Source organism: Pelodiscus sinensis, chromosome 15 (genome assembly GCF_052426305.1).
Source record: "Pelodiscus sinensis isolate ZL-2025 chromosome 15, ASM5242630v1, whole genome shotgun sequence".
Lineage (NCBI taxonomy): Eukaryota > Metazoa > Chordata > Testudines > Trionychidae > Pelodiscus > Pelodiscus sinensis.
The window spans coordinates 30,999,193-31,016,099 of NC_143066.1; the positions used below are offsets into that span (position 1 = coordinate 30,999,193).

The window sequence follows — 16,907 nt, forward strand, 5'->3', positions numbered from 1 at the left end:
AGATTAAACCTGGCAGGGGAATGCTGATACCTTTTACACAGCTGAATACCAAATACCTTCTGAAGCCGTTAAACAAAAAGCCCCACATACCAGCCTTTGAGTACAGCGCAGCAGAAGCAGCGGGGCTCTTCAGAATGCTGACTCTGCTCCTTTCATTCATTCAATACCCTTCCCCCAACTTGAACAATTTCTGTTCAGCTTGAGGCTCCCAGAGAACAGTCAGAAATTGAAAACAGATTTCTCCTAAAGCACAGCTTGAGTTTCATGAATTCTGTAACTCTCAACTCTCAGCATTTCCTGAAGGGAGTATTAGGGGAGGGAAGAGCAGGAGGCCAGTTACATCTCACCCTTCCTCTGACTAGGCCTGCCTGCAAAAGAAATACACACCAAAATCCTCTTGCCCTACTCTTCTCACCCACCTACAAAATACCTGTTCATCTCTAAAGACTAAGGCTTCTGAAAGGAAGGTGTGGAGAAAGCTTGTTAGCTCCTTATGAGCAGCAAGCTAGTTGAATGCAAAAGAAAGGACAGCAGTTCCTATCTGCATTACTTCTGCAGACCTCAGTTAGTGCAAGCATCTGATTCAAAACACCAGTACTTTAGTATTTGCATCTAGGCTGAGCTAATATATAGCAGTAGCAGGTAACTTGCACCCTGAGGCCACATGCAGCCCATCAGGGTTCTATATTTGGCCCATACAATATTTTGTTTACGCTTGTCCACGTGCAGTGTTGCCAGATTCCTCTGGTTTCCATCAGTGTTTTTTCTCATGTACCAGTATTACTGGAGTGACAAACACATAAGCAAGGACATATGAAATTAGGTGTGCCCCGAATGCACACAACATTGACTGTAAGATGTGCACTCCCTCTGCATCCATAACACTGCTAGGCTAGGTCTACACTCGCAGCTTCTTGCACGAGTAATACGCAAATGAGTCTAAGCGTGGAATATCTTGCGCAAGAAGGAGTATCTACACTGCCTCTTCTTGTGCAAGAAAAACCCTCTTGTGCAATGCCGTTCTTCCTGAAAAGTAATAGGTGTAACGGCATTGCGCAAGAAACCCTCTTGCGCAAGAAGCGGCAGTGTAGACGCTCCTTCTTGTGCAAGAGCCTCTTCTGAAAAAAAATTGTGGCTCATTAGGCATGCAAATGAGGCTCAGCAATATTCCACGCTTAGCCTCATTTGCATATTACTCGCACAAGAAGCCGTGAGTGTAGACATAGCCCTGCAGTTTAAGCAGCACGCCCTGCAAATTCTAAGTATGCAAGTGCAGTTAGCAAAAGCCATCCTATCCCAGGAGACCTTGCAGCCCATTGAGATTAGGGATATGAGTAGTTAACCAGCTTGATGCCCATTAAGTATCACCTTTAATGGGTGATGCTTACCGGTTACATTTAACTATTAGGGGTGGAGCAGCCCACTACAGACAGTGGGCTGCTCCAGCCCCACAGGGGCTGCCATGGACAGGGGCCGCCATGGACAGGGGCCATTCCATCCTGGCTTGAACGGCCCGCCCCCCTGCCCACCACCTATTTAGTCAGTTAAACTTAACATTTAACTGGTTAACTAAACAAATTATATTTTACATCCCTACTGAGATGGAGGTTCACTCATGCAGCCCACTCACTAGCCTAGACTGCCCATTACTGCTATATACCTACTAATATCAACATCACCAAGCCACTTGTACTAGAGCACACACTCTTAAGAGACCATACCAAGAAAGCCTAAGCACAAATCCACCAAGGAACTAGAGGTGAGGAGCAGCCACTAACACCATCATGGCACTGACACACACACACACACACACACACACGATGTAAAAGAGTAGTCAATTAGTCAACGACTCACTCCTCCCTCCCCCCCTCTGCCTCTGATGTAGAGGCAGCAAGGGGGGGGGTGGAGAAGGAAACAGGAGCCAGTGCTGGGGAGAGCGGGCTTAAAAGCTGGTTTACCCCCAGAACTGCCTCCGTAGGGAAGGCAGAGGCACAGTGGTCAGGGACCTGGGTGGCTCTTACTACATTTAAAATGGCAAAGCTGCAGCAGGGTAGGTCAAAAGCTGACAAGCTGGGAATCAGCAGTCCTGCCTCATGCCAGTTATGGGACCTACCCCCTGCTATGGCTCTGCAGCTTAAATGTAGGAGGAGCTGGACTGCCTGCACACCAGGCTCCTACCACATTTAAACTGCAGAGCTACAGCAGGGGCCCTTATCAATGAACAATTAGTTACCCATTAATCCAAATCTCAACATCCTTAATCCAAACAAGATAGTAAGAATAGCCATTAAAGGGAGGGAAGGAGGAGCTTGAAGCAAGTGATGTTCACAACCATGTGCGTGTACGTACACACACACACGATGTGTTGCTTTGTACAGGCAGTCCCCGGGTTACGTACAAGATAGGGACTGTAGGTTTGTTCTTAAATTGAATTTGTATGTAAGTCGGAACTGGTACATATTGTAGGGGAAACTCTAGCCAAACATTTCTCCAGAGCTCAGTTTTATTCTCCCACACCTCACTTCCCTCAGTCCTTTATTCTCAAGCTGAGGTGTCTGCTGAGAAAAGCCGCTCCACGTCTCCCTGGTCTGCTGGGGGGGGGGGGGGGGCGCTAGCTTTGTGTCTCGCTGGTCTGCTGGGGGGAAGCAGCTATTGCAGGGTTGCCTCACCCTGTTTGTAAGTAGGGATCCGATGTAAGTCGGATCCATGTAACCTGGGGACTGCCTGTACTTTCAACCAGATGGCACATTTAAGTCATAATAGGGCATAGGGTTATTAGATGTACTTTAGTTTGTAGATTACTAAAGTCATGAATCTGGCACAAAACAGACAACAGGGAATTAGCTCATTTGTTTAGACGAGCAATTGTAGCCCAAGTCAATTTGGGATTGTTCTTGAATTTACAAGTGCAACTACTTGTAAAGGTGGTTGTGCCAAACCCGAACCTTTGATGCTTCTCACACACATGCACTCACACAAAGCTGTCTGAACAAGCATTGCATTGTATGCTTAGGCCAGCAAGTATTCACCTGAACACCTCTCATGAGAAAGCACTGTTAGTCAGGAGAAGTTGAATTTTATAAAAATTACACTTTCAAGTTTGAACTTGACCTTTAACAAGCAAACCTTTCCTTCAAAGTTGCATGCAGCATGCATGAACAGCAGCATTTAAGACTCAAAAGAGTGTTCCCTGCACGCAGCAGGAACAAATATCAGCCTATACTATAAGGACACATCCATGCCACACTTATAGACGATAAGTGTTGTCAAGCTAATTTAGACGTGCATTCCAAGGCATGATTTGGTCATCCAGGAAGAGTTCATCCCTAGTCGTCATGTTTCACCAAAAAGACCTTCATCAACATAAATTAGATGCATAGCCCAAGCTGGTACAATAGGGGGTAATCTATATAGCACTCATTTGGGATCAAATCAATAATTGCTACTCCAATTATTCAACTGGAGCTGACCGCTCTCAAATATGAATGAGCTGTTAGTTCATGGGAATCCTACTAAAATAATTATTGCAATATTAAGTATTGAACATCTACAACAGGATTCAGTGTTCTATTTATTGATGGGGCACTTGTCCTAATGTCTCTTCATTGTTTTGAAAACATGAAAATTAAGTTAATGTAAAAGGAAAAGTTGAGCTAGCAGCTATAACAAGTTATAGCTGATGAATACAGATCATGTGACATTTTCATTCAAAAGTTCCACCCCATAATCAAGTAAAGAGACTATTATTTTAGGGATGTAAAAATCCCATTCAATTAGTTAACTGGTTAAACATTACATTTAACTGGCTAACTGATTAAATTGGGGGGTGGGGACCACACCAAACCAGGACAGCTGGCCACACCACGGGGGGGGGGGGGGGGCACTCAAGCTGGGCCAATGGGTTAACCAGTGACTTAGCCCTAATGGTAATATATGTATCCATATGATTTAAGCATTGGGATATAAGAAGAAAAGTTAAGGTTCTTGCACCAATTTTAACTGGGCTTAAAACTTTCATGTTTAAATACTGAACCAATAATGTATGAAGTTTTTGGCAGAAAAAATTTCCTTGGAGCATTAAGCACACGGCAGCAGAGGTTTTCCTTGTGTGGCAAGGTCAGCAAGCTCACCAGATTCTAAAGCTTGTAGGCTCCACACAGCCTGTGAAAGAGGAAATGCTGCAAGCCATTCTCCAACCTTTCAAAAGAAAAAAAAAGTCTCTTCTGCCCAACTCTAAGAAGTTGGAAGTGCACCCTTAGGAACCACACATTTAGGCAGAAAGCTACACTAAAGCCTTTCTGCAGGCCAAGATACAGGAACTCCTCCCACAATAGAGGATACACATCCAGCAATTCGCCAGTCTGATCTGTTGCTAAATAGATACATTTCTTCTAATATACAAATGAAGCCAAGTCGTACAGTGGAAGAAACTGCTTCAATGAGTATTACAGCAGCAATGGTTAGTATGAACCCCCCCCCCCAAGATTGAAGTAGGGCATGTGCACTAGCCAAGACCCCAAGAATAAAATTAAATATACTGCACTTGTTTCCCCTATATCATGCCTTTTCAATACAATACAGGATCATTTTAGGGGCACATTAAAGTCACCAGTAAAAGTAAACACGAAGCTAAGGGAGTGCCCAGCTATCACAACACTGCATGCAATCAGCATGCACCTCACACATGCCCTTGCATTAAGCAGGTGTCATTCTTATTTTGCCAGGGGATGGTCAACTCTAGGTCCTGCCCACTCTCTACCCCAGGACTCAGCAACCTACGGCATGCATGCCACTTATGGCACGCGAGCAGATTTTCAGCAGCACGCAGGAGGGAGTTCAGCCCCGCACCTCTTGCCCCGTGAAGCTGCTGAAGAGCATTCCCTCCTCCATTGCAGCCTAACCCGCTGCAGGAAAGAGACAGCATTGTAGCTGAGGCTCCTCAGCGGCACCTCTGCCAGGACCGGAGATACTTCTGCCCAGGCCACGTGGTTTGGGGCCAGCCCTGGACCATGTGGCCATGGCAACAGGACCTCTAGGGCCAGCCCTGGACCACATGGGCCCTGGCAGTAACATTGGGGCCTCCCTTTGGGCACGCTGCAAGGAGGGGCGAAGCCAGGTAAGGTCCCCCTCATGCCCAGACCCCCCACCACACCCCAATTCCCCTCCTCCTGCCAAGACCCCACACCCTCAGCTTGCTCTGACACCCTCCCTGGTTTCTGCACCCTTCCTGGCCAAACACCCACCCTGCTCCTGCTCCTGCACCTTCCCCTGGCCTGGCAAGACACCCCTATCCTACTCCTGCATCCACCATTGCTGCTGCACCCTCCCTTGCTCCTGCTCCCTCCACCTGGCCAGACACACTACTCCCCTTCTACTGCCCCTCCCAAAGTACCATGAATCACCCGATTTACATCCCATGTCCACTCCTCTGCCTCCCTCCCAGATCTTGAATGCTGCAAGTCAGCCAATTCATGGTGCTCCAGAAGTGTTGGGAGGAAGGGGAAAGAGCAGGTTAGTGCAGGGTCTCCAGTGCATGAGAGGCACAGAGGAAGGGAGAGGTGCCATATAGAACCCCAGTGGACTACATACAACCCTGCAGGTTACCCATAACTACTTTATAGAGACTCCAGCCGGAAAAATACTTGAATCCCAATGAGCATCACTGTAGCCTCAAGCAGAACCCTGTCCCTATAACAGACAGAAGATACATCCATATGACTTTTTCAGGTTAAGAAATTATATAGAATTACATTAAGTCTTGAGTGAGGATTAATACCTTTGGGGTACACTATTAAAAATGCAACTGTGTATGTGTTGTGGCATTATATACCTTCCCTAATAGGGAGGCAGACATGCTAATTAACTTCCTCCATTATAAACCCTTTGAAGGCTGTACTTTGTTTGACCTGGCTGGGACCTTCAACCCTTATCGGAGGTTGTGGTTTTTGAGGGCTCCTGTTGACTACTTGCACAAAGTCAACACACCACACAGGAGGAGCACACAGCTGAGTGGTTATGTCACCACATCAGTGAATCCTGACTAATATAGAATGGAGGTTGGGTCCAGAAGAGAGCTTCGGGTAGGAGACTGGGTTACAGGATACAGTTGTGACTTGGGGGATTGGGATGCAGGGAAAGATGCAGAGGGCTTAGTTGGTGAACTGAGGAGGGGGTGATAACCTGTCTCTCCATGAGACAGGGAGTTGGAGTGCAGTACCAGAAGCTCTGGCCAGGAAATTCTCAACTAGGCAGCTCCCAGCTAACAACCCAGCAGGTCCCTCAGGCAGGCTCTCTGCCTGCCAACAGTCCCAAACTGCTCAAAGCAGCTGGCTGTTCCATGTGGCTCTCCGCCAATAGAAACTGAGAGATTGTGCTAAGGGTGGGGACAGTGCACAAAGCCTCCCTCCCTAGCATGAGGCTCAGTCTCACATGGAGCAGCCAGCTGCTTTGAGTAGTATAGAGCTGTGCCATGCCTGAGGATCCTGTCTGCCAGCCCAGCTCCCAGGTATGTTTTAGCAGTTACATGGTTACATTTTAAATCCCTACTTAACACTAAAACAGGAAGCCAAAAAGACAGTGGGCAGGGGGAGCCAGCAGATATTTCTACAAAGGGCATAAAAATAAGCTTTGGGTAAGTCAAAAGCAAAATACGCCCCAGCCATAATTAAGAGACAGACAATCTCCATCCAAGGAGACATTTGTAATTTCTGACACAGTACAGGACTGAAATGACACATAATGCACTACTGCAAGCTGTGTTGTGGTGAAAGTTTGCAGAGAGAACAGGAACAAGACAGTAATGCAGGATCTTACCTTTTGAAGACAGATAATGAAAAAGGAAGCTATGACTACCTCAAGAAATTAGGCAGATACTAGACTTAAAACTTTGTGTTTACAATGCCCCCACGCACTGGTAAGCATGGACAAGGAAGCAAGAAGCTAAACCCTGTGCACAGCTTACACATTTCAAAGCTGTGGATTAATCAGGACATTCCCACCCTTAATCTCCAGCGTCATATCTAATGGGATATTCGTTAGGTGAGAATTTCTTCACTCTCAGAATGAAAAAGAAATTCTATTAAAAACACCACACAAGCTTCCACTCGCACAGTACTGTTTTACTGGCTCAAAATTAACATTTAAAACAAGGTCTTTGCATAACAGAAGGGACAGCAGCTAAAGATGAACACAAAGAGCAGACTCAGTTCCTCTTGCCTTCCACTCATCTTCTAGGCACCAGAAGTCTGTTTCTGCAGAGTCCAAACAACTTGAATAGTGTTGTTAAAACTGGAAGACTTAAACTGGGTTTATCTTGGGAAAGAGGGATAGAAATAAGGCTACCTCCAAACACTGGAGTATTGATATCTATAATTATACTGATTGCTATGTCAGTTTTCCAATCAGCACTTATGCTCCCAGCACCCCCCCAAAATAGAAATCATCCCAGTCATATCATTCCCGTAAGATATAAACGAATCACACACAAGCTTTCATGGGCAAAACCTACTTCTGCAGATAAGATAATTTCATCTAAAGTGGGTTTTACCCACGAAAACTCATTATTATAGATAATTTTTTTTGTTAGTCTCTAACATGCTACTGGACTACTCATTTAAAAGTTACAGAACAACATGGCTACCCCATTAAGACTTTAAAATATAGGAAGTCAAGTGATAAGTGCACCACGCTCAATTCAGCAGGCCAAGAAAATGAAGAGCATTTCAAGAACTTGTAACATTTTGAAACAAATAATTAAGACCAACAAGAATACCCTCTACTAGCTGTCTGATTAAGGTCTACGCTACAAGCACAACCACTTCCTTGCTGGAAAGTGCAAGCAGCATAGTGCAGAAGTGGAGGAGTTATAAGTCAAGCATCTGTGATAAGTTTTTTTTTTTATTTGAATTAAGCCAGATAGATACAGGCTGTAAAGCCTAATTCACCATACACTCCAAGAGTCTCTCCAGACCTAAGTAGTTTAAAAAAAAAGGGGGGGGGGGGGAGGGAAGAGGACTTGCTCATTGCAAGCAGTAGTGTCAAAATACCAATGGTCTGGTCATCAGCTGATTAGACTTCTAAAGCTTTTTTAAACTTTATTTGGAATAAAAAAAAACCACCACAAGGACACAGCATGATACTTTCTATGATTTTTTTTTTATAAAGGAAGAGGGTGGCGGGCTAAGCAATACTGGCAAGACAATATGCATTCTCCAGAATGAAGTTAGTATTAGCCTCACAATATGCCTTGATTAGATAGGCAAGGGTTAGATCTTCCTTGAGCCAAGTAGCTATTTTCATGCACTATGATCTCTTAAAATTATGCACTCTCAGCAATTGTTGTTCTGATTAGCTCACCCTGATTCAGAAGTTTATTTCCAGCAACAGACAGTTCTCAAGAGACTATCTGAAAATCCAGGCTGCACTGCTGCATCAATGTGCGAGAGAACCTGCAGACAGAAAGCTGGCAAGAGTTCACTTTCTCTTTAAGTACCAGATGTTGCTACAGGGCTAGATGCACAACCCACCAAAAGCCCAACTTGCATGCCTTTACTAGGGATTTTTTTCATTTAAAAAGTGTTTGCATCTTGGAGTATGTTATGTTGCCACACAACGCTGATGCAACTAAACCCCCTGGTAAGAACAAGCAAGACCAGGCTCATTAAGCTATGGTAAATCAGGGGAGCTACCACCAATGTGACCTCTAAATGCAACTTTCACTTCACTGGAGAACAGCAGCGGACTCCCACAACATAGCATTTGGAGAGGCTACAAGAAACAATTAATGGTACTTCAGACAAGAACTGACCTGGGAAACAGGCTATTCACCCTTGAAAGAAACTGCAAGCCTAACCCATTAAAAAAAAAAAAAAAAAAAAAAAAAAAAGAGGCAGATTACCCTCTGATTTTGAGCCAACTGGTAAATGGACAAGAATACATCATCCAACTCTACTAATCCACATGTTTTGAATTTACAGAAATGCTCTTGGGTTTCTGGATTGGAGTGAGACGCCAGTCCAGTAGAGAAAGTTCTACAACAATATGGCCAATCCAAGTTCTTTGGCAGCATAGTTTGTACTGAGTTTCTCCAATCAAGAAATACCCTTAAATAAAAAAAGCTGTTACATATAGGGTAAGGACTTTGTAAAGCCAGCTAGCATTAGATGGAATCTGTCTTGCTGAATTCCACCCTCCCCCCAAATTGACACAAAAATTATGCCCTAGACCTAAGCCAACAACTGCAAACCAAAGTGCAGCATCAGTGGAATCTAACATAGCACCACACTAGCCCATCTTCAGAATGATACAACAAGCTGTTCATCAGCCTGACTGACAGTGTTGCAAGATGGTACAAAAGAAGAGCACTGGTAGAGGCATACCTAAGGAAACAGCTGGGTAACATCACAGGAGGACAGAGGTGGGCAAGATGTGGCCTGCAGCTGCCTCATCAGAACCCTTAAGCATGGAGCAGTCAGGTTGCTTTAAACAGCTGGCTGGCTCTCTACTCTGGATACTGGGGAGGAAGGGGGAAGAAGGCTTTGTGTGTGGCCTCTGCCTCCCCCAGCAAACTCTCAGCTCTGATTGGCCAGTTTGACCCCTTCACCCAAACCCCACACCCTCTCTTGCCCCTTAACCCAAGCTCCCTTCTATATCCAGACTCCATCCCAGACCCCACACCCCTGCCATAGAAGTATAGCCTTTGGCCATTCACCAAAAATCTTGGGAGTGCCCCGTGCCATAAAAAATTATTGCAGTAGGGACTGCCCTTAGGAGTGGTGACATGTAGACCCAATACCATCATCACTTCAACTCCACTAGCTGCAGTAATGGAAAGAGTGGCATAAACCATCTACCTTCAACAAACTATTTAACCTTGTTCAGCACAAGCAGCCTCTGGCATCGGAAGTCTGCCTTTTCTAGGCCTCCTCACAACTGCTGAGGATTTTAGTTCCTTTTCAGGGAAGGAGACAGGTGGTAGTGACGGTGGAATTTAAGGGGAAAAGCCATTAATTTAGACAAATCCTATGATGCAGTAGTTAGATGCATTTATCTTGCACTCCAAGAGCACTTTGTTCTAATTTAGTCACAAGTGAAATGGGTCTAGTGTACAAAAGAGACTCCAGGGGAACTTTGCCATTTTGCAGTGATTCCGAAATATTCAGTTTTCTGCAAGAGCTAAATTGAGGTCAGGTATAACAGATGGGGTTAAGCCTGTATAGCCTTTATCTACTATATATTTGAGAGAGTTTGTCTGTTCAAGAACTCTAAATGCTAAGAACTAAAACCAAAGTTTGGTATACTGCTTCCTCTTATCAGATCTTAGAGCAAGTTAAGGGTTTGGGTGTACCAGGCAAATGGGATGTACCTGGAATGGGATTGCTTCTCAGAAAACAGACAGTCACCAGATAGGTGAAAGGAGCTGTCTGGGGGAACTGCTCCAGCCCATCTGGAACTGCTCCAGCCCTGAGATTCCCCCGCCCCCCAACTCTTTAGGGACAGCAAGGAGGGGCCTTAAGCTCCCTCTCCCCCATTCATACAGGAACATTACTGGCTACTCCCTGACAAAGGGGAGCAAGGAGAAAGTGCACTTTGCTGCATTCTTCATTCTGGTTTGCAAGAGGAAGATGAACCTGGTTCTGCTGCAGCTGGGGGACATGCACCTTTTCTGTGGCTGTGCCCATGGCAGCCATGGAAAGGCACTTATGCACATCAGCTTGGGGCTAGGTGAGGCTTCATTTGAGGGCAACTCCAGCCCTCTCTCACACCACATTTTCATTTTCCCAAAAAGACACACAAACATTGAGTTAACCTGAGCAATACCAGGTAAATATTCTGCCAAGTTTGTTTATATTAACACACACACACACACACACACACACACACACACACACACAAAGATGATGACAAGATATCTATATTTAAGAATTTATCAATGTAAGTGTTCAGAAGTTGTGGGAAATTAGAGGGGTCAGACAATGATAGCAGACCTTGAGATTAAGTTACAGCTTCATAATGTAGTATGCATAAATTGTCAACATCTTGTGTCAAAATATAGTAAATAAATATCCTTACATCATCTTCTAATTAGTTCGCTAGCAGCATTTTTCTTACTTGGCCTATTTGTTGCAAATCAGTGGAAATGTGTCAGTTTGTATGTGCCTGGTGAAATCCATGTTTGCCAACATTACCAATCAAAATCTACTCCAAGTGTAGGAAACCACCACACATCTGAATTACAGTAACATACATTAACTGTACTTAAAGCCACTATTGAAACTTCCCTTTTGATGGCATTCATACCAAGCAGCAGTCACTCCTAAGACATCCTATTAGGCTCTGCTGAGTTAAAAAAAGCCTGTTAGGACTTCAGCTCTATCTTCCTGAAGGTAAAATATTCCTGAAAGAGGCTTCTGGCAACTCTACTTTCAACAGCATAAACTGACTTGTGCCACCAAATAAAATGAGGTGCTTTTACAGTCTTACATTGCTTTAGTGAGGGACAATAGCACAAGCTGCAGGGAAACCTTACTGATCGGGGGAACTGGATCCAAGAGTAACTTGACAACATTGGTATGACCATCTCCTGGAAATTTGTTAAGATGGCAAGAGTCATGGGAACTGAAGACAATAGTGCATCCTCAAAAGCCAACAAAGGCTAGGTTCCATTTCTACCTTAGGACTTACTACAAAGTAAGCTTTAATAGAACACTGCAGTGTGACTCAGAGGAGGATAAACTTGAAAAAAAAACTGCTTATAACTCAAGATAATAATTATCTTGCAAGGGAGAGGGGTAAATGGGTCTGATAAGATACTCTATGGAAAGCAAAGTCCCTTTATCTGCAGAAACAGGTAAAACCTTCTCCCTTCATCCTAATCTGGTATGCAACTGCTAACTTCCTGTTTCCTTTCCTCCTCTCCCCGTTACATATTCAACTCTTTATATGGAGGCATAATTTGCTGTAATTGATGTGAAGGGCCACTATGGACTTTAAGTAGTAACACCAGTAGAGAAAGGAGAAGCTCACCAAGAATAATCAACTAGGAGACCCCATTCTCTTTGCACTCCCCTCCCCACCCACAGATCCTTCTAACCTGCCAGGGACAGAACACACAGTGACAGAAGGGGAGAGGGCATGAAAAGCAACCACCACAGATTGAACAGACACTCTGGCTGTTGAAGGCCTCTAAACGTACACCCACTCTCCAGCTGAGTCCGACAAACCACGCACACATTGTTACCATAAGGATCCCTCACGTTCTCAGAGGAAAGGATGTAGTCCCAGTTACTAGAACACAATGGTCACAGCTGTCTCAAGGCAAACAAGTATCAAGTACTCCTTCCCCTCAGAGACAGGGAAACACTGTCTTATTACATGCAGAAGGCAGACACCAATTACAAGCTCCACATGTGCACGCATAAGCCTCCCAAAAGGGCACAGGAAGGATTCAGACTTCAAAGGCAATCAGAATGGATTCAACTTAAAGCCACACAAGCTTTTACACAGGTTTCCCCTGACATCAAATAGACATCATTTAGCACAATGGATGCTCACTCACTACACTAACATCAGATTGAAAAACCGATTTGATCTTGCCAACCTGCTTTTAAAAAAAGAGGAGCCACACGATACTTACCAAAACAGACTACATCACTAAGATAGAATGGTGACCTAGATCAAACATGGTGTGCTATGTTACAGTGGCTGTTAAAATCCATGCATTTCCTGAATCCACGTTTCATCCAAATATGAACACACGAGAACAGCTTTCAGGGTCACCAGCTTCAGTCTGCTTTAAAGGGAGAATGGCAACTAAGTTCTCCCCTCACCCCCCACTATCCCTCCCCAGTCCGATCAAGGAACAGGATACAGTTTCCTTAAGAAAGGATTTCCATACCAATTCTAGTTTACGCAGAAGCCCTATTGGTAAGTATATCAGCTCATGATAAGGGTCCAACCATCCAAAGGCTTGACAACTCTCAAGAGACTAATAAAAGCATATTTGTCTCTTTCCCTACTAAAAGATAGAGGAACAAAAGGATAGAGTGCACCTATGAAGTCCAGCATTACTGTCAGTTCCAGTTAGCTGAGTAGAGTGCAATCAAGGACATCGATAGAACTACAAGCTGCCACACGGCATGCTTACACTTAATATGGGAAGGCAGTTTTTCCTAGATATGGAAAATGGGGGGAGAAAGGAAAAGACACCACCACCCTGTGCTGGGGGGAGGGGGGAATTGCAAATTCAAGAACCAGTAAAAAACAAAAGTGCCTATATTTTTAAGTGCATGGAGAATGGAGCAAATTCAGTTACTAGTTTAGTATTTATCAGGAAAAAAGATAGATCAGTGAAAAGTAAATGGAGCAAGAGGATATTCAGATTCATACTTAAAATACTGACAAAACAAGCATTCAAGCTAATAGTTTTCAGAACAATTTAGAGAGGTAGGGAGTAATTGCAATATTACTTAGACTACCAAGTTACATTGTCTAGTTTTATTGCCTTACTCTGGAAATGGGGAGACACAATCAAGGATTTGTATGCGTGACTGTAAGAACATCTTCATTAGCAACAGGAACATTACTACTACCTTTATTTCGGTGATGGTGCTGCAGAGGTTGTGCACTATAAGTAAACAGCGCTGAAATAGCCATTTTCAAAAGCACACAACTTAAACCTTAGACTTCTGGTTTAACAAATCATATAGCAGTGGAAAGAAGTCCCTAACTAGCACCCAATTGCGAGTCAAGAACAACAAGAGGTTTACTAACCCCAAGAGACTGCACTGTAACACTTTAAGCATCAACAATACTGTAGGAGTATTTTGTAATATACACACAGAGCATACAGTGCTTGGAAATAAAAAAAATTTTAATGACAAAATATCAGGTTTTGTTTTATATATATATATATATATATATTGCATACACACACACACACACACACACAGTGACTGAAATGTGCTTCTTTCATAACAACCCAACAACAGTTTTCCCATCCTACACTTTGTTTCTCATCTTCAGTATCTCACACTTCCTACATCTCTACAGGAGGCAGTTACTTCAGTCCACAGAAGTGAACTAAAGCCATTGAACATATAGATTTAAAAAAAAAAGTTGCACATGTCTTCATTTCTCTTCAAATCAATAAGATTCAGATGAGTTAAGAGAAAGACCAAGGCTGAAGATCAGAAGACAATCTTACTCATAGTCATGTATTTTTCTCAGATTCAGACATTTTTGTAGCCACTCAACCCCCTTAAAAAAAAAAAAAAAGAAAGAGAGAGAGACACACCCCAGAAGAGAGTTGTTCCTATAGCTAATTCTGAAATCTTGCAATCTGAAACTACTTAAACAAAAATACTGCTAGCTAAAAATATTCCTCTAGTGGCTCTCTTTATAGTTGGTAGGCAGTGCCTTGAATCATTCCCATTTCTGCATTATGGTGTTGCTATGCTGCCCTATATAAGTATATTCAGTGAAGCAAAATGGTGTTTTCAAAGCCAAAGAGCGTGGCACAATGAGGCAGTGGAATCACTGCAGCTCCATTCCAAGATGGCAGCAGAGAACACAGATGTTAGAATACACAGGTCCACTCCACCATCATTTTAATTAGACAGCAAGTCACCCAAGCACAGGTTAAGCAACAGAAAGGATACAAGTATTTTGCCAGCACCTCCTCTCACACTTGGTCCTATGCAGGCATTAAGCCATCTGTTTTCTACCAAACATTTCAGTAGACTTTACAGAGAGACACTAATTTACTATTTTCCCAGAGTACCAGCAGAGGCAGGGTGCTGAGCTAAGCTGAAGCACTGCTCCAGTCCTATGAAGGAAGGGATATTTTGTACAAAGTGGCAGCCCAGCTATTAGGAAAGCCAAGTACTTATTCAACCAACCACAGGATAAAAGGCAGGGCTTGTGCCTCACCTGGGCAGCATCACCCTTCTTGCCCGAAGAAGCCACCCCTTCCCCCATCTCCATTTGACAGCTTGGCCCAAGATCCCAGTGTTTTACCCTCCTCCGCGGAGGGGGAGGGAGGGATGACTTCAGGGTCTCCCAAAGGAGCGCAGGGCTTGCACTCATTGTTCCAGGGCTACACAATTTCCTGCCTCTTTACTGTTGAAGTGGGGATAGAAAACAGAAGAGCGGAATTACTGTTGTTTTTAGGAGGGGGCTGAGCTACCCCATGAGGTGGGGGGGCAGGATACCCTCCCCATGCCAACTTGCCCCTAGGCTGGATTTACCCCATGGGGGGCAAGAATGACACCAACCCACCACCTTGCCCTGGGGGAGATCTCCCCCATGGGGGGGGGGGGGAGAAAGGCTGATCCCACACTCCGGCTTTGCCCCAGAGGAGAGGGATTCCTCCATGGCGTGGGGAGGGGGTGTCTGAGACTAACACCCCCCCCCCACACACACACACACCCGGCGCCTCACCTGCTGGTACTCGGCGTCCTCCGGGCGGAAGTCGGCGCTGGCGGCCTCCCAGCGCAGGCTGAAGTGCGGCAGGCGGTGCAGGAGACTCACCCACCAGGGCGGCGAGTAGCTCACCCCCGCCATGCCCGGCCCTGCCGCCCGCTGCCTCCGAGACCCGAGCCGCGGCCCCCGCCTCACCCGCCGCCCGCCGCTGCCGCCATGGGGCTGGGAGGAGACGGGAAGCGGCGCCGGCTCTCGCGCTGGCGGCTCCGAATCAGGCGACCGAGCGCCCGCGCGGCCCCCTCCCCCGCATGGCGGTGCCGGCTCGGCCCAGGTGAGCGGCTCCCTCCGCGCTGGCAGCCCGGCCGCTCGCTCTTTGTTCGCCGAGACTCCCCCGCCTCCCCGCCTGGCCCCGCCCTCCCGCTTCCCATTGGTGCCGCCCGCCGCGGGCCACGCCCCTGGGCGCCTTCCCTGAGACGAGTGTGCGGGGTCTCAAGCCGGAGGCGGGGGTCTGCGGTCCAGGCCTATGGCGCTCCCACAGCATTGCACCGCCCTCACCACGGCATTCACCACCATGGCCAGGCACAAGCACCACTGGCCTGCACCCCACACTGCACGGCCACCGCACACCATCATGACACTGCATTGCTATGTCACGGCACCGACACGTTGCTGCACCATCGTTCCGGTCACTGCGCCAGTGTACCAAGGTGCCATGCCACTGCATGGGCACCACGCGCCGCCACTTGACTGCACAGCCCTCACGCGCCCTCACACTGGGCACTGTCTCGGAACGACACCAACACCACCCATGCCAAACCCTGCCGTCGTGCATCACCAACACAACACACCATCACAGTACTTTTGCACCGCCACAGGATATCACAGCATGCATCAGCATGGATCTGCACCTCCACCACGAACTATGCATCCTTTGGGTACAGTGAAACAGAGTGACTGCTCCAGGTGCATGCTTTGGGGAGCGCCACACTTCAGTGTACCTGTGTCATGTGGGGCTGTTTCCGGCAGGGGCAGCAAAGGCCCCAGACCATCCTGCCCCTCTGGCTCGTGGCATTGCCTTTCCACTGCACCAGTCACCAATGTACTAGCGCCATGGGAACACGCCAGTGCCAGGCTGACACCATTAATTACCTTTGTGCCCCAGACCTCTCCTTTTTCCAGGACCTGCCAGCACCAGTGCTCCTAGCCAGTGTCACCCTATGACTCTCCATCATCCCTTGCCCCTAGCACTGGTGCCCCCTCCCCAAACAGATTTAAAAAATATTAAGGGGGCTGATTTGTTCTGGGCCCCTGTGCACCATCATGGCACTACACTTTCACCATATACTATTGTGCCATATAGGGATGTGTATGATTAGTCAACAGACTAGTCGCTTCCCCCCCCGCACCTTGCTGCCTCTATCAGAAAAAGGCTGCCCCGGGAAGGGGCGAGGTCTCAGATGGAAGGGGGGCAGGGCCAGGTCACTTCC

General features: G+C 46.1%; 1 protein-coding gene across 2 annotated transcripts in view; it reads right to left on the reverse strand.

Annotated features, from left to right (window-relative positions):
• TTYH3 (tweety family member 3) overlaps positions 1-15,809 on the reverse strand; it is a 113,860-nt gene extending 98,051 nt beyond the window's left edge. Inside the window, exon 1 of one of the 2 annotated variants that reach the window (XM_075899611.2) lies at positions 15,439-15,809. In XM_075899611.2, the coding sequence (XP_075755726.1) occupies positions 15,439-15,561 (123 nt within the window). In that variant the 5' untranslated portion in view covers positions 15,562-15,809. The remainder of the gene's footprint in view (positions 1-15,438) is intronic. The other variant, XM_075899612.2, reaches the window with a different exon arrangement.
• Between the last annotated feature and the right edge of the window lie 1,098 nt (positions 15,810-16,907).